At 39.6% G+C, this 14210-nt stretch overlaps 2 protein-coding genes across 2 annotated transcripts; both read left to right on the forward strand.

The window, feature by feature from the left end:
* Positions 1–5054: 5054 nt before the first annotated feature.
* otub1b (OTU deubiquitinase, ubiquitin aldehyde binding 1b) lies at positions 5055–13744 on the forward strand. Its single transcript, XM_061960347.2, has 7 exons — positions 5055–5148; positions 5751–5812; positions 7685–7783; positions 7860–7978; positions 8052–8136; positions 12360–12554; positions 12647–13744. The coding sequence occupies exons 1-7, from the start codon at positions 5106–5108 to the stop codon at positions 12842–12844; spliced, it is 801 nt and encodes a 266-aa protein (XP_061816331.2). The 5' UTR covers positions 5055–5105; the 3' UTR covers positions 12845–13744.
* LOC133606407 (E3 SUMO-protein ligase ZBED1-like) lies at positions 8143–12346 on the forward strand. Its single transcript, XM_061960346.2, has 2 exons — positions 8143–9137; positions 9959–12346. Exon 2 carries the CDS (start codon positions 10056–10058, stop codon positions 11607–11609), a length of 1554 nt encoding a protein of 517 aa, XP_061816330.2. The 5' UTR covers positions 8143–9137; positions 9959–10055; the 3' UTR covers positions 11610–12346.
* Positions 13745–14210: the final 466 nt, after the last annotated feature.

Consider the following 14210-nt stretch of genomic DNA (forward strand, 5'->3'; position numbering starts at 1 on the left):
TTTTACACAGTGTAAAATGTATATTTTTTCATGTTAAAAAATGGATACGAAATGGGAAGTAACAGTGCTAAACTTTAGGGGTGTAACCAGGGGCGCCGAAAAGGGGGGGGGGGGGGGGGGGGGGAGACAGATTCTAGGGGCCCATGATGGAGGGGGGCCCAGAGAGGCCCCTAATGATGATGAAATTATAATACAGAAAAAATAATGACACTGTGTTGGGGGCCCTGTAAAGATTATTTTCATGCGGCCCAAAATCCCTAGCGGCGCCCCTGGGTGTAACCATAAATATATTGAATAGATATGCCGCATCGACCCCTACTGCCTATTGGCGCTGACGACCCGTAGGGCCGCCATCTTAAACCGGTCAACATCTCCATCTAGTGACAGGATAAATGAAGTATCAGCACATTTAATCCATTATAACTTTTTCAGTACTTAACTGATTTTCACGCGTTTTTTTTAATGCAAACTTCATACATGTAGCTAAGATACAGTGCAAATGAATTGTTGTATTTTATTATTTACAGTGGGATTAACAATAATACAATATTTAGACTAGATTATAGGTATTTTACAAACACTTTAAACACATCAATCAATCAAAATGTATTTATGTAGCCCTAAATCACGAGTGTCTCAAAGGGCTGCACAAGCCACAACGACATCCTCGGCTCAGATCGCACATCAAAGCACGGAAAAACTCAACCCAATGGGCTACGATGAGAAACCCTGGAGGGGACTGCAGATGAGTGGTCCACCTCGGGTCCCGACTTTGAACAGGTAGAGCCTCATCTGTGGTCACCTAATCTGTGCCCCCACCCCCTCTTCACGAAGGAGAGGGGGGCAGAGCAGAAAAGAGATGGCAGATCAACTGGTCTAAAAGGGGGGGGGGGGTTTATTTAAAGGCTACAGTATACAAATTAGTTTTGAGATGGGACTTAAATGCTTCTACTGAGGTAGCATCTCTAACTGTTACATATAGCCACTCTTCTATTTCTTATATATACCTTTATAGCATACAACCTGTGCGTTTTATAACTTACTCTACACCTTTCTTCATAAATTAAATTGTTGTGGTACTCATTGGGCTAAATCTGGTACATTGGGTACTAATTTTGTGCCATATCATGTGTGCTGGTATGACAAAGGTCCTTATATCCATCAATCCATTTTCTACCGCTTATTCCCTTCGGGGACGAGGGGGGCGCTGGAGCCTATCTCAGCTACAATCGGGCGGAAGGCGGGGTACACCCTGGACAAGTTCCTTATAAATCATATAAAAATATAAATAAATATAGATATAATATATAATATACACACACACACACACACACACACACACACACACACACACACACACACACACACACACACACACACATTTGGAATGGGGACCAAGTTTTTGATCATCACTTGTGGGGACCACCCTTTCTACAGGTTATGGAGGCATGAAAAAAATTAGGTAAAATGGCCACTGCCCAGTTAGCTCATACACGTCTTTAAATCTCTGGATTGATGAAGTAATGTGCTGATCATTCTTACTGGGGACCTTGGGAAAAATAGTTAATATGGTTCATGGGGACCAAATTTAAATAATTTTGCATAATTCACACAAATTTGTACGTGACTACTGAGGACCATTTAAAAAAAAAAAAAAAAAAAAAAAAGTTACAATTAAATATGACATGATCCTCAGAATACAGCACTACAGCTGTCCTTCTATAGGAAGTTTCACCACTTAAATATTAAAGCAAACCCTGCATCTTCTGTGACATTACTGAAAACTGCTATTTAGCAGTAATGAAGTTGTCTGCAACTCCAACTACCATATATAGAAGGATATAGAATGGATCTGACTATCATTTAAAAAGGTTTCCCTTTAGGGGACCTGTTTTTTTGTCCCCATACCGTCAGAGGTCCCCTAAAGGTGACTGTGTAAACAGAGCGATGTCCCCATTAAGTAAGTATTGCCAGAACACACACACACACACACACACACACACTATATATATATTTATTTATAAATATATATATATTTATATATATATATATATATATATATATATATATATATATATATATATATATATATATATATATATATATATATATCCATTTTCTGCCGCTTGTCTCTTTCGGGGTCGCGGCGGGTGCTGGAGCGGCGGGGTACACTCAGGTCATCATCATCCTCTTATAATAATAAATTATATTTATTAAGCGCTCAATGCAATGCCAAAAGACATTTTACAAAACAGAGAAAATAAAAAAATAATTGCTGAAATATACAAAGATTTAATAACAAACATGATTATGGAATCAAACCTTCCCTGTGCCTTGTGATAGAATTACTAGGCTGCCGTTGTTTTTCAGGGCAAGAAGGTGGTAGCTGTTGTCAAATGACTTTGCTACACAGCACATATTGCAGGTCAGCTTTGGTAGTATCTGCCAGACTACAGATCCTGCTATGTAGACTATTTCCACCAGACCAGCTACCCGAGAGGAAAGACTACTGTGGTCACACACAATGGCCGCAATTAGAGATGTCCGATAATATCGAACTGCCGATATTATCGGCCGATAAATGCTTTAAAATGTAATATCGGAAATTATTGGTATTGGTTTCAAAAAGTAAAATTTATGACTAAAACGCCGCTGTACGGAGTGGTACACGGACGTAGGGAGAAGTACAGAGCGCCATTACACCTTAGAGGCACAACATCTACGGCTTTTCACACACGCAAGTGAATGCAAAGCGTACTTGGTCAACAGCCATAGAGGTCACACTGAGGGTAGCCGTATAAACAACTTTAACACTGTTACAAATATGCGCCACACTGTGAACCCACACCAAACAAGAATGACAAACACATTTTGGGAGAACATCCGCACCGTAGCACAACATAAACACAACAGAACAAATACCCAGAACCCCTTGCAGCACTAGCTCTTCCGGGACGCTACAACATACACCGGGCCGGTATAGCTCGGTTTGTAGAGCAGCCGTGCCAGCAACTTGAGGGTTGCAGGTTCGATCCCCGCTTCCGCCATCCTAGTCACTGCTGTTGTGTCCTTGGGCAAGACACTTTACCCACCTGCTCCCAGTGCCACCCACACTGGTTTAAATGAAACTTAGATGTTGGGTTTCACAATGTAAAGCGCTTTGAGTCACTTGAGAAAAAGCGCTATATAAATGTAACTCACTTCACTTCGCTTCACACCCCCGCTAACCCCCATCCCCCCGCCTACCTCAACCTCCGCATATCCCAAATTCCAAGCTGCTGTTTGGAGGCATGTTAAAAAAAATAATGCACTTTGTGACTTCAATAATAAATATGGCAGTGCCATGTTGGCATTTTTGTCCATAACTTGAGTCAATTTAAGTTGGAAAACCTTGTTACATTCTTTAATGCAGTGTTTTTCAACCACTGTGCCGCGGCACACCAGTGTGCCGTGAGATAGTCTGGTGTGACGTGGAAGATTATATAATTTCACCTATTTGGGTTAAAAATATTTTTTGCAGACCAGTAATTATAGTCTGCAAATGATGTGTTGTTGTTGAGTGTCGGTGCTGTCTAGAGCTTGGCAGAGTAACCGTGTAATACTCTTCCATATCAGTAGTTGGCAGCCGGTAGCTAATTGCTTTGTAGATGTCGGAAACAGCGGGAGGCAGTGTACAGGTAAAAAAGTGTCTAATGCTTAAACCAAAAATCAACACAAGGTGAGTGCCTCTAAGAAAAGGCATTGAAGCTTGGGGAAGGCTATGCAGAATGAAACTAAAACTGAACTGGCTGCAAAGTAAACAAAACCAGAATGCTGGATGACAGCAAAAACTTACTGAGGAGCAAAGACGGTGTCCACAAAGTACATCTGAACATGACATGACAATCAACAATGTCCCCAAAAAGGATAAAAAACAACTCAAATCTTCTTGATTGCTAAAACAAAGTACGTAGATTCGGGACGAGAGTGGCCGTGCGCAACCCAAGGGTCCCTGGTTCAATCCCCACCTAGTACCAACCTCGTCATGTCCGTTGTGTCCTGAGCAAGACACTTCACCCTTGCTCCTGATGGGTGCTGGTTAGCGCCTTGCATGGCAGCTCCCTCCATCAGTGTGTGAATGTGTGTGTGAATGGGTAAATGTGGAAGTAGTGTCAAAGCGCTTTGAGTACCTTGAAGGTAGAAAAGCGCTATACAAGTACAACCCATTTATTTATTTATCATTATGTCGCTCAAAGTAATTAAGACATGAAACTGCTACAGGAAAATACCAAAAAAAGAGAAAAATACATTAAAATAGGAGCGCAAGACAAGAACTAAAACACTACATACAGGAAAACAGCAATAAACTCCAAATAAGTCACGGCGTGATGTGACAGGTGGTGACAGTACACCTACTTTGAGACAAGAGCTATAGTGATGCATGCTTGGTTATGGTTTAAAGTCATATCCAACAATTGCGACGACGACTTTTTACTGTCAACTGAGTTCCGTTTTTTTAATGGTGCCTGCTGGTGGTGTGCCTCGGGATTTTTTCAACGCAAAAAATGTGCCTTGGCTCACAAAAGGTTGAAAAACACTGGTTTAATGCATCCAGCGGGGCATCACAACAAAATTAAGCATAATAATGTGTTAATATCCACGACTCTATTTATCGGTATCGGTTGATATCGGAATCGGTAATTAAGAGTTGGACAATATCGGATATCGGCAAAAAAGCCATTATCAGACATCTGGATTCTTGTTGTTCCAGCCGCCTTACATGGGAAACAGAGACAATACAGAATTACACCCAAGACATACAGACACCGATTGTTTACGGAATTTATTGTAGTTAAAACATCATCAACCTCACCTGGCGCTCTGATTGAATTAAATAGGCAGGAGGAACCTGTACTACTGCGTTATAAACATAACAAGAGCAAAGGTGCACAGTATTATATATTGTAGAATCTATAATCGCACTTTAATGTGCAATGGTAATTAGTCAAATATGTGTATACTACGCTACCTCTTTATTTGTTGTACGTATGTTACCGCTTTTGTACGTTTGTACATAAGCAATAAAGTTGCGGGGAAAAAACAGGAAGCTGATCGGGACGACTAAGATGGCGGAGGAGCAGCAGGAATCATCACAGGGGGAGATCGAGGGTGAGAAAAACAAGTGTAAACACAGAACACACCGCACTCAGCCGAGGTGTTAGTATCGGGGACGTCAATGACACATTTGACACGGGGATTTTTGTACCCGTTCTTGGGGGTTCCAGTGCCTTCTTCGAGGACAAAGCGGCAGACGCGCAGCGGCCAAATGAAAGAAAATAGGCCATAGCTTATTGGCTAATGCTAACGGTGCTACACAAAGAAAACACATCGCCTATGTCGACACTTGACAGGACAACGGTGACAGTCCCAATGCTTTCGGCTTAAGAGGATGATAAAACCGTAGGGTTGGTATGAAAGCAATGTCGGCGTAGGTTTGTTTACCAAACACGGTGTTGGTAGCAGTATGTTTTTGTTTTCGAGCTAGCTAGAGTTAGCTAGCAGCCGTTGTTATGCATACAGATTTCGTTTCATTATGACGACGTCTCTTAAGAACTTGCACTTTATTTTCCATTGACAATATTTGAGCTCAAATATGACATAACCTGTCAGAATCGAAATCCATCACCTGATTCACATAATGGACCAAGTCCCCCTTTTAATACATTGCATACAATATATCCATATTCGTTATAATAACTGATCTTTTACAGGGGTGAACTGCCTCGCATATGACGAGGCCATAATTGCACAGCAAGACAGAATACAACAAGAGGTGAGAATTATATTTTAATGACTAGAGCAAAGTTAATTTACAAATAGGGCTGGGTGATATGGCAAAAAAAATTATAACCATCATTTTTTTTTCACATCATGCGATTTCGATTAATATCACTTTATTTTTTAATTAAAGCCAGATTTTCTCTTGCAAGATTACACCAAGTACCCCATTTTTACTGTTTACTACCACCGCAGTATCTTGTAACATAAATTTCCAACAAGTTTGATCAAGGTAATGTATGCCAACAGCTGACAACTGTCATTTTGTTCATACCTATACCTGTATGTGTGTTTACTAACCCACGCTATGGTCCGTACCTGGATTTAAAGCCACTGTTGTGCTTATTTTTCGATATCTTTTGTGGGGGTAAAGAGAACAACTATTTTTCCTCTTAAAGTTCTTTTTTTTTTTTTTTGCTTGTCATCACAAACATTCTGCAGTAAACAAAGTATAATTGGTGACTTTTATTTCAAATTAACATTTACTAAACAACAAATTATAAATTATATAATTAAATAAATTATATGTAATATTTAATTACCGTATTTTTTGGACTATAAATCGCTCCGGAGTATACGTCGCACCGACCGAAAATGCACAATAAAGAAGGAAAAAAACATATATACGTTGCACTGTAGTATTAGTCGCATTTTTGGGAGAAATGCATTTGATAAAATCCAACACCAAGAATAGACATTTAAAAGGCAATTTAAAATAAATAAAGAATAGTGAACAACAGGCTGAATAAGTGTACGCCATTTGACGCACAAATAACCAACTGAGAATGTGCCTGGTATGTTAACGCAACACATCATGGCAAGAGTCATTCAAATAACTATAACATATAGAACATGCTATACGTTTACCAAACAATCTGTCACTCCCGATCGCTAAATCCCATGAAATCTTCCTCCTCGGTGTCGCTCCTGGTATGCCCCGCTAGCGTCCATTCTTTCTGCTGCTCGATTGCCGTTTTCTGGTGCATATTTCACTACGTCCAGCTTGTAATCTGCAGTATATGATTTCCTTTTCGGTGCCATTTTAGTTCAGCCCTTCACAGTTTTTATAAGTTACCGCCAATGTTGATGTGATCCATTTTAATAGCTCCGGCAGTAGCGTATAGCATATAGCAGTTAGCGTACCATGACCCTCCCCCGCCGAATTCTTATTGGTTGGCGTGTGAGTGACGATTGCTGACGTGTGTGACGATTGCGGACATTTTCTTTGTCTCTTACGCGAATTAGATAAATAATATTATTTGATATTTTACGGTAATGTGTTAATAATTTACGGTAATGTGTTAATAATTTCTGATTAAATTAAGGTGTGTTTTGATTCTCCCAGTCGGGACCAATACAGACGTTCTCTATGTGCCTGCTAGTCCACATTCGGGGCAGGATTACCAATGAGCTTCAGCAAATAGTGAAAGTAAAGTCTGTCATATTTATTTATATTGTTCTTCTGGGCTGCACTTCCAGCTGTGTAAGGGGACGAGGCACAACGCGATTGAACATTAGTTCCGTCGTGAGGGGACTGACTTTCGCGACGGTGGAACGGAAGGTCGAACATACACGCAAACGTACACACACATACATTCACAGACACACAGGATCACTGTCAATAAATAAGGATTGTTCCGTGCAGGATTATACCAAGCATCGTTGCTTCCCTACTGGTTACGACTGCCACTGACATTTTTCGCCATGTTTGATCGAGGAACTATGCTAACAGCTTATTACTGTGATCGAACTCAAATTAATCACAATCTACGATTACGATCATATAATCGCCCAGCCTTATTTGGAAACGCACAGCTGTTTCCATAAACCATTTTTCTGTTTAATTTTCTGTGGTTTGGTCATGTAGATAGCCAACAGTAACCCATTAGTGTCTGAAAGAAAGGAGCTCACGGTGCTGCAGAGAGAGTACTCGGAGGAAGACACTGTTTATCAGCTCAAGATTAAGGTCAGTGAAACCTCATCGCTGTGCTCTCTGGTCACTGTGCCTTCATGCAGAAATCTTATATTCCGCCTCACTGCAGGACTTGCACAAAAAATATTCATACATCCGTAAGACACGGCCAGACGGCAATTGTTTCTACAGAGCTTTTGGCTTTGCGCATCTGGAGTCTCTTCTCGATGACAGCAAAGAACTGCAGAAGTGAGTGGTTGTTGCCCCACACTATTAAAGTAAAGCCGACATAGCAGACGTTCATGTTGTTCCTTGTGCTCAGGTTCAAGGAAGTGGCAGCAAAAAGCAAACTAGACCTGGTTAACGAGGGGTTCACTGAGTTCACCATTGAGGACTTCCACCACACTGTGAGTTTGCTCAAAAAGACAACTTATCTACTATTTCTCACTCAAAAGCCAGTTTTATGTTTCTGCTTTGCTACGTCGGATTACTCCTTCCCCTCCAGATTTATGACTTTCTGAACGTATGATCTTGAAGAGACGTTCTTTTCACAGATCTGTTCAAAAAGACGGACTCAATATACTGGTAGTTCTTTTTCAGATTTTTTTCATAAGTTACTCATTTTCATCAAGGAAATAATCACTGGCAGCAGTTTTAAGATACCGGTATTTGAATCTGAGTAGTTAAAAATGTTTTGACCAATTTATATGACATCTGTTGAAAATATTCTAAAACAATACTTATAATTTGATTTGAGTTGCTTTAATAGTAAACTTTTCCTATGGTGGTACCTTAACCCCAAGCTCTTAAACTGATTTGTTTCCCCTCACCTAAGAAACTTTGTGGCACAATAAAAACTACACAGGCTACAAATACCCTCCATGCAAATCAACTTGGCTGTAAATGCATTTTAACAATGCAGGGAAAATATAGTCTACAATTAATACATCAAGAACACTCTTGTGTATGAAAAGAATTGAAATAAAACTAAAATAAAAATATGTGCAATATATAAATGTGAATGTCAAATGGTGAACACTTAAGCTAGACTACTTTTAACAAATCCATTTAAGGCTGAAACGACGCGTCGACGTAGTCGACGTCATCGACGTCATCGGTTACGTAAATACGTCGACGTCATTTTTGTGCGTCGACGCGTCGCATATTTACGTCACACCACTGTCATGGCGGAGCGCAGAGCAAACGATGCGAGCGAGGGGATAAAAACACGCCAAAAGTCGTCAAAAGTGTGGGAGTATTTTAATAAACGGCCTAATAATGTTGTTTTATGCACACTGTGTCGAGCGGAAATGGCGTATCACAGCAGCACAACGGCTATGAACGAGCATCTAAAAAGAAAACATCCGACAGCGTTCTTCCCATCACCATCAACGAGTCAATGATCCGCGTGAGTATACGTTGTCATCATTACACAAAAACATGAATGTGTCATTTGTATCTGCGTTGTAAATTCATAAACTAAAGCACCGTTTTGCTCTGAGAGGCGCGTTTGGCGTGCCTGTTCAGTGTTTACAAAGACGCGCTCCTCTTTAACGCTAACGTTAATAAGTTGTGCAAATACCTTTTACAACATTAACAGTTACATATACTATCTTTAACGCTAACGTTAATAAGTTGTGCAAATACCTTTCACAACATTAACAGTTACATATACTATCTTTAACGCTAATGTTAATAAGTTGTGCAAATACCTTTTACAACATTAACAGTTACATATACTATCTTTAACGCTAACGTTAATAAGTTGTGCAAATACCTTTTACAACATTAACAGTTACATATACTATCTTTAACGCTAACGTTAATAAGTTGTGCAAATACCTTTTACAACATTAATAGTTACATATACTATCTTTAACGCTAATGTTAATAAGTTGTGCAAATACCTTTTACAACATTAACAGTTACATATACTATCTTTAACGCTAATGTTAATAAGTTGTGCAAATACCTTTTACAACATTAAGTTACATATACTATCTTTAACGCTAACGTTAATAAGTTGTGCAAATACCTTTTACAACATTAACAGTTACATATAGTATGTACAAACGAACAATTAACTTCACTTTAATCATACTATCATTGTTGTGTTATTAAACCAATTTAACAAGATAATGTGTGTAGTTTAATTAACCTTTTGTATTAAAGTAAGCTGTATTTGGGTATATTTAAAATGAAAATTAATTGTTGTCTCTTATGTTGCAGCAAACGACAAAGCAGTGTCCAGGATTTTTTTCCAAAGAGGCATGGGACTGAATGCACACCCCAAGTGGCCGCTGACCTGACTGATGGTGTCCTGGAAATGATGGTCATAGACATGAGGCCATTAAATATGGTAGAAGGGGAAGGGTTTCAAAAAATGATCAAACGGTTTCACTCTGGCTACACACTACCATCAAGAACCCACTTCACTAAGCTTATGGAGCAAAAATACACAAAGAAAATGAATGAAGTCAAAGCAATCCTGAAAAATGTGAAAGGAAAACTGACACTCACAACTGATGCATGGACAAGTATGGCCACTGAAGCTTACCTTGGTGTCACCATTCACTTTGTTAATGATGAGTGGGAGCTTGCCTCAATTAACTTGACAACAATGCCCCTCAATGAAAAGCACACTGCAGAAAACATTGCCTCTTGGATTGAGGATGTTGTCAATAAGTTTGAAATAAACAAAAAACTAGTACAAGTCATTGTACATGACAATGCTGCAAATGTTGTTGCAGCTTTAAGAGTTCTTGAGGAAAGACATGGTGTTTCATCCCTCAGATGTGTTGGCGATACTCTACAGCTTGTAGTTAACCATGCTCTAAAGGACAACCACATCAGCAGAGCTTTAGGAGCAGCAAGAAGTTTGGTCGAGCACTTCAGAAAAAGTGAGCTATCCAGTACAAAACTAAAGGTTAAGCAAAAACAAATGGGTTCTCCAGACCACAGCCTCATACAAGATGTGTCTGTGAGATGGAACAGTTCCTTTTACATGATTAGTCGCCTGCTTGAGCAGAGGTGGCCAATAACAGCAACTCTGTCAGATCCGGAGGTCACTCAAAGAGGGAAGCATTTTCTGGATCTTAAGGCTGACCAGTGGAGCTTGCTTGAAGAACTTGAACAAGTTCTGAAACCTTTTGAATGTGCAACTGTGTACCTGAGTGGAGAATCTTATGTAACAGTTTCCGCTGTCCCTCTGCTGGTCAAAGGGCTTCTTAAGGCTACACAAACTGCTTTTGAAAATGCATCAATCAAGTGTTTCCAGGTCACTGCTGCACGTGAGATAACATCCAGGTGGGAAGCCGAGACCACATTCAAAGATGATGGACCAAATGTGTGCATATTAGCAGCTGCACTTGACCCACGATTCAGGAAGCTGAAATTCCCGACTGCAGATGAGTGTTTAAAAGTTCAATACAAGCTGCATGCAATAGTTCTGGAGGAGAAAAGAAGGGAAAAGGAGACACACGCTCAACAGGGCACAGCAATGCAAGTGGAAAGACCAGATGCTGACAGGCGGCCTGTATCTTTACTAGACACACTTCTTGGCTCATTTTCAGATGAACTCAGCAACAATGAGGAAGACAACAATGACAGTAATGATGCTGAAATGGTCAGAAACGAGTTAGTGTCTTATTTTGGAGAATCCCCCATTTCCAAGGATGAAAACCCATTAAAATGGTGGAAAGAACATCAGGCAAGGTTTCCAAATCTGGCAATGCTGGCTCGGTCTTACCTCTCAGTTCCAGCCACATCGACCCCTTCTGAGCGCCTATTTTCAGCTGCTGGGAATATTGTAAACAAGAAAAGAACCAGCCTCACCCCAGAGCATGTAGACATGCTAACCTTTCTTCATTACAACTGTTAGTCACTCACTGGAATGAGTAGAATTGGTTATAGTGTACTGTGTTGGACTGGATGTTTATTTTGCACATTTTAAAAGCAATACTTAATGTTTACAGTGCTCCAGAATATTTAGATTGGCACAAATGTTTACAGTGTTACAGAATGTTTTGCCATGTTTTCAATGTTGACTGAGTGGCCGTACTTTTTTTTTTTTGTAAATAAAAGCCATGCCTTTTGAAAAAACTGGCCTAAATTTATTTTTTTCATCTTCATTTTAAATAAAATAAAAAAATCGGTAAAAGGAAAAATAATCTATAGATTAATCGAAAAAATAATCTATAGATTAACCGATTAATCGAAAAAAATAATCTATAGATTAATCGATAGAAAAATAATCGTTAGCTGCAGCCCTAAATCCATTACAAAACAATCAACTAGAAAAGTGCAGTTTCCTTTGACTCTTAGTCAATTTGTGTTTTGTTTTTCTGTTCGTGTGACTGCAGTCCAAGTCAGGTGTCGTACATATGAAGGCAGCGTGGGCAGTTTGCATTTAAAAACTGCTCCCAAACAAACGGCCCTCGCTGCTTCAAATTGGTATTAGTTCACGTCAAACAGCCATTCAAATGAATGTCACACCTCCTAGTAGCCTGACTTGCACCGCCAAAAGAATCTAACCTAGCTTTGCATTTAGTACGCAAGTTCTTGTTCATACGACTTATTCAGAGGGCGCACAGACCACCTTTACAATGTTAATTCCTGTCTGTCCTTATAGTTCATGGACCTGATTGAGCTGTGCGAAAAGCAACCGAGCCTGAAGGAGCTGCTGAGATCTTTCAATGACCAGAATGTGTCGGACTACGTGGTCGTGTATTTGCGGCTGCTCACCTCAGGCTACCTGCAGCGAGAGCATAGTTTCTTTCAGCATTTCATCGAAGGTGGATGCTCCGTCAAGGAGTTCTGTCAGCAGGTGCGTTTTACCTTCATTCTGACGCAGAATATATATATTTTTTCACTCTTGGCTCAGTTTAAAAAATATTTTGCCCTTTTTTCGCCCCTAAGGAGGTGGAGCCAATGTCTAAAGAAAGCGACCACATTCACATCATCGCCTTAGCCCAGGCCTTGAACTTATCCATCCTTGTGGAGTACATGGATCGAGGAGAGGGTGGAACCGTCAATCATCACGTCTTTCCGGAAGGCGGCGACCCACGCATCTTTCTCCTCTATAGACCAGGCCATTATGACATCTTGTACAAATAGCGCTCCCGTCTTTCCCCCTTGTCAATATCCACGGCAGTCTAACCCACTAGAGATGAAACGGTATATCCCCCCAACTATGCCCAAACATGAAATAAAGTGTGTGCGACTGATACATCATCTGTACATTCTCCATCTATTCCCTGAATAGTGAGCGCCACTTTTTTTCAAAGTAATTTCATTCGTTTTAGTACTGAAATCACTGGGATAACCTTTGATGCAAAAATATTTTCGACTATACTTCTACCGATAAAAGCAATAACCTCTCAAATGGGACGTTGTGGCCCGCCACAGCTTGGCAAAGTGTGGCCCTACAACTAATGGGGGGAAATCCTTGGGTATACGATTTATCGATGAAGCGGGGGGAAAAGTGTTTACTGTTAGAACGTGCTTAGCATCAGAGAGACTGCAACCAAATGCCTTTAGCCAACTGCACAACAAAACAACTGAAACACCCAAAGATGCTTTACATAAACACAAAGGATGCAGATATTTTTGTGCCTACAAACAAGACTAAAGTCAAAGAAAAATTAACAATTGCATGAAAATACTGACCACCGTGATAATTCGGGTCACAATAGTCATCAATATAGCATAAGAACTGCTCATACCGTTTCATCTCTAGCAGCCACACAGTTAAAGCATAACGACAGTGGTCTGAAACCAAATCAAAATGATACAACACACCCAGTCCATGAGTCCCCTCAAAACGACCCCTGTAAAATCATCACAAAATATCTAATGAATTCATGACAGACAAAAATAGATTAAGTGAGACTCCAGGCATTTTAGAGTTGTACAGGTTTCTTTTGTGGTTGTAAATGTTATCTACTTGCTTTGTTGGGTTCTTTTCCTTTGTTACACTGCGTTTCATTGAGTTTTATTAAAGGGATTTACATCTTATTTATTGTATGTCATGTGTGCAATGTGACACGAGTTGAATCTATATAACCAAAGACTATACATTCATCTTTGTGCTTTAAATCCCTAGAGTGAACAGGTTTGTAAATGTTTTGCTAAGGCTTATTTTCAGAAAGAAAAATCATATTTCCGATTGTATCAGTACAATATATTGACAGACTAAAAGACAATACTGAGTATAAGATGACCCCTTTTTTTTGTTAAATCATGTTTTCAGTAGTGATGCTTATTTAGAAAAGTTAACACATTGACCTGAATAGTAGACAGCTATGCTTGTTCAATGCATGATTTCCCAACATTATGTTAATACAAAATTAATCTGTTTTGTAAACCATGTTTTTACTAGTACCAGTAAAATAACAGATTGACCTAAATGTAAGACAACCCTGAACAATTTCTTCTTTTTCAAGGCTTGTTTTTGAAAATAAATATTTTTATTTAAAGCACA

Source organism: Nerophis lumbriciformis, linkage group LG05 (assembly GCF_033978685.3).
Source record: "Nerophis lumbriciformis linkage group LG05, RoL_Nlum_v2.1, whole genome shotgun sequence".
In the NCBI taxonomy this organism is placed as follows: Eukaryota; Metazoa; Chordata; class Actinopteri; order Syngnathiformes; family Syngnathidae; genus Nerophis; species Nerophis lumbriciformis.

Coding starts and splice junctions, on each gene's coding strand:
- otub1b (XM_061960347.2), top strand. CDS start 5,106: ATGGCGGAGGAGCAGCAGGAATCATCACAGGGGGAGATCGAGG. Junction 8,137..12,359: donor TTGAGGACTTCCACCACACT/GTGAGTTTGCTC, acceptor CTGTCCTTATAG/TTCATGGACCTGATTGAGCT. Junction 12,555..12,646: donor TCAAGGAGTTCTGTCAGCAG/GTGCGTTTTACC, acceptor TTCGCCCCTAAG/GAGGTGGAGCCAATGTCTAA.
- LOC133606407 (XM_061960346.2), top strand. CDS start 10,056: ATGATGGTCATAGACATGAGGCCATTAAATATGGTAGAAGGGGAAGGG.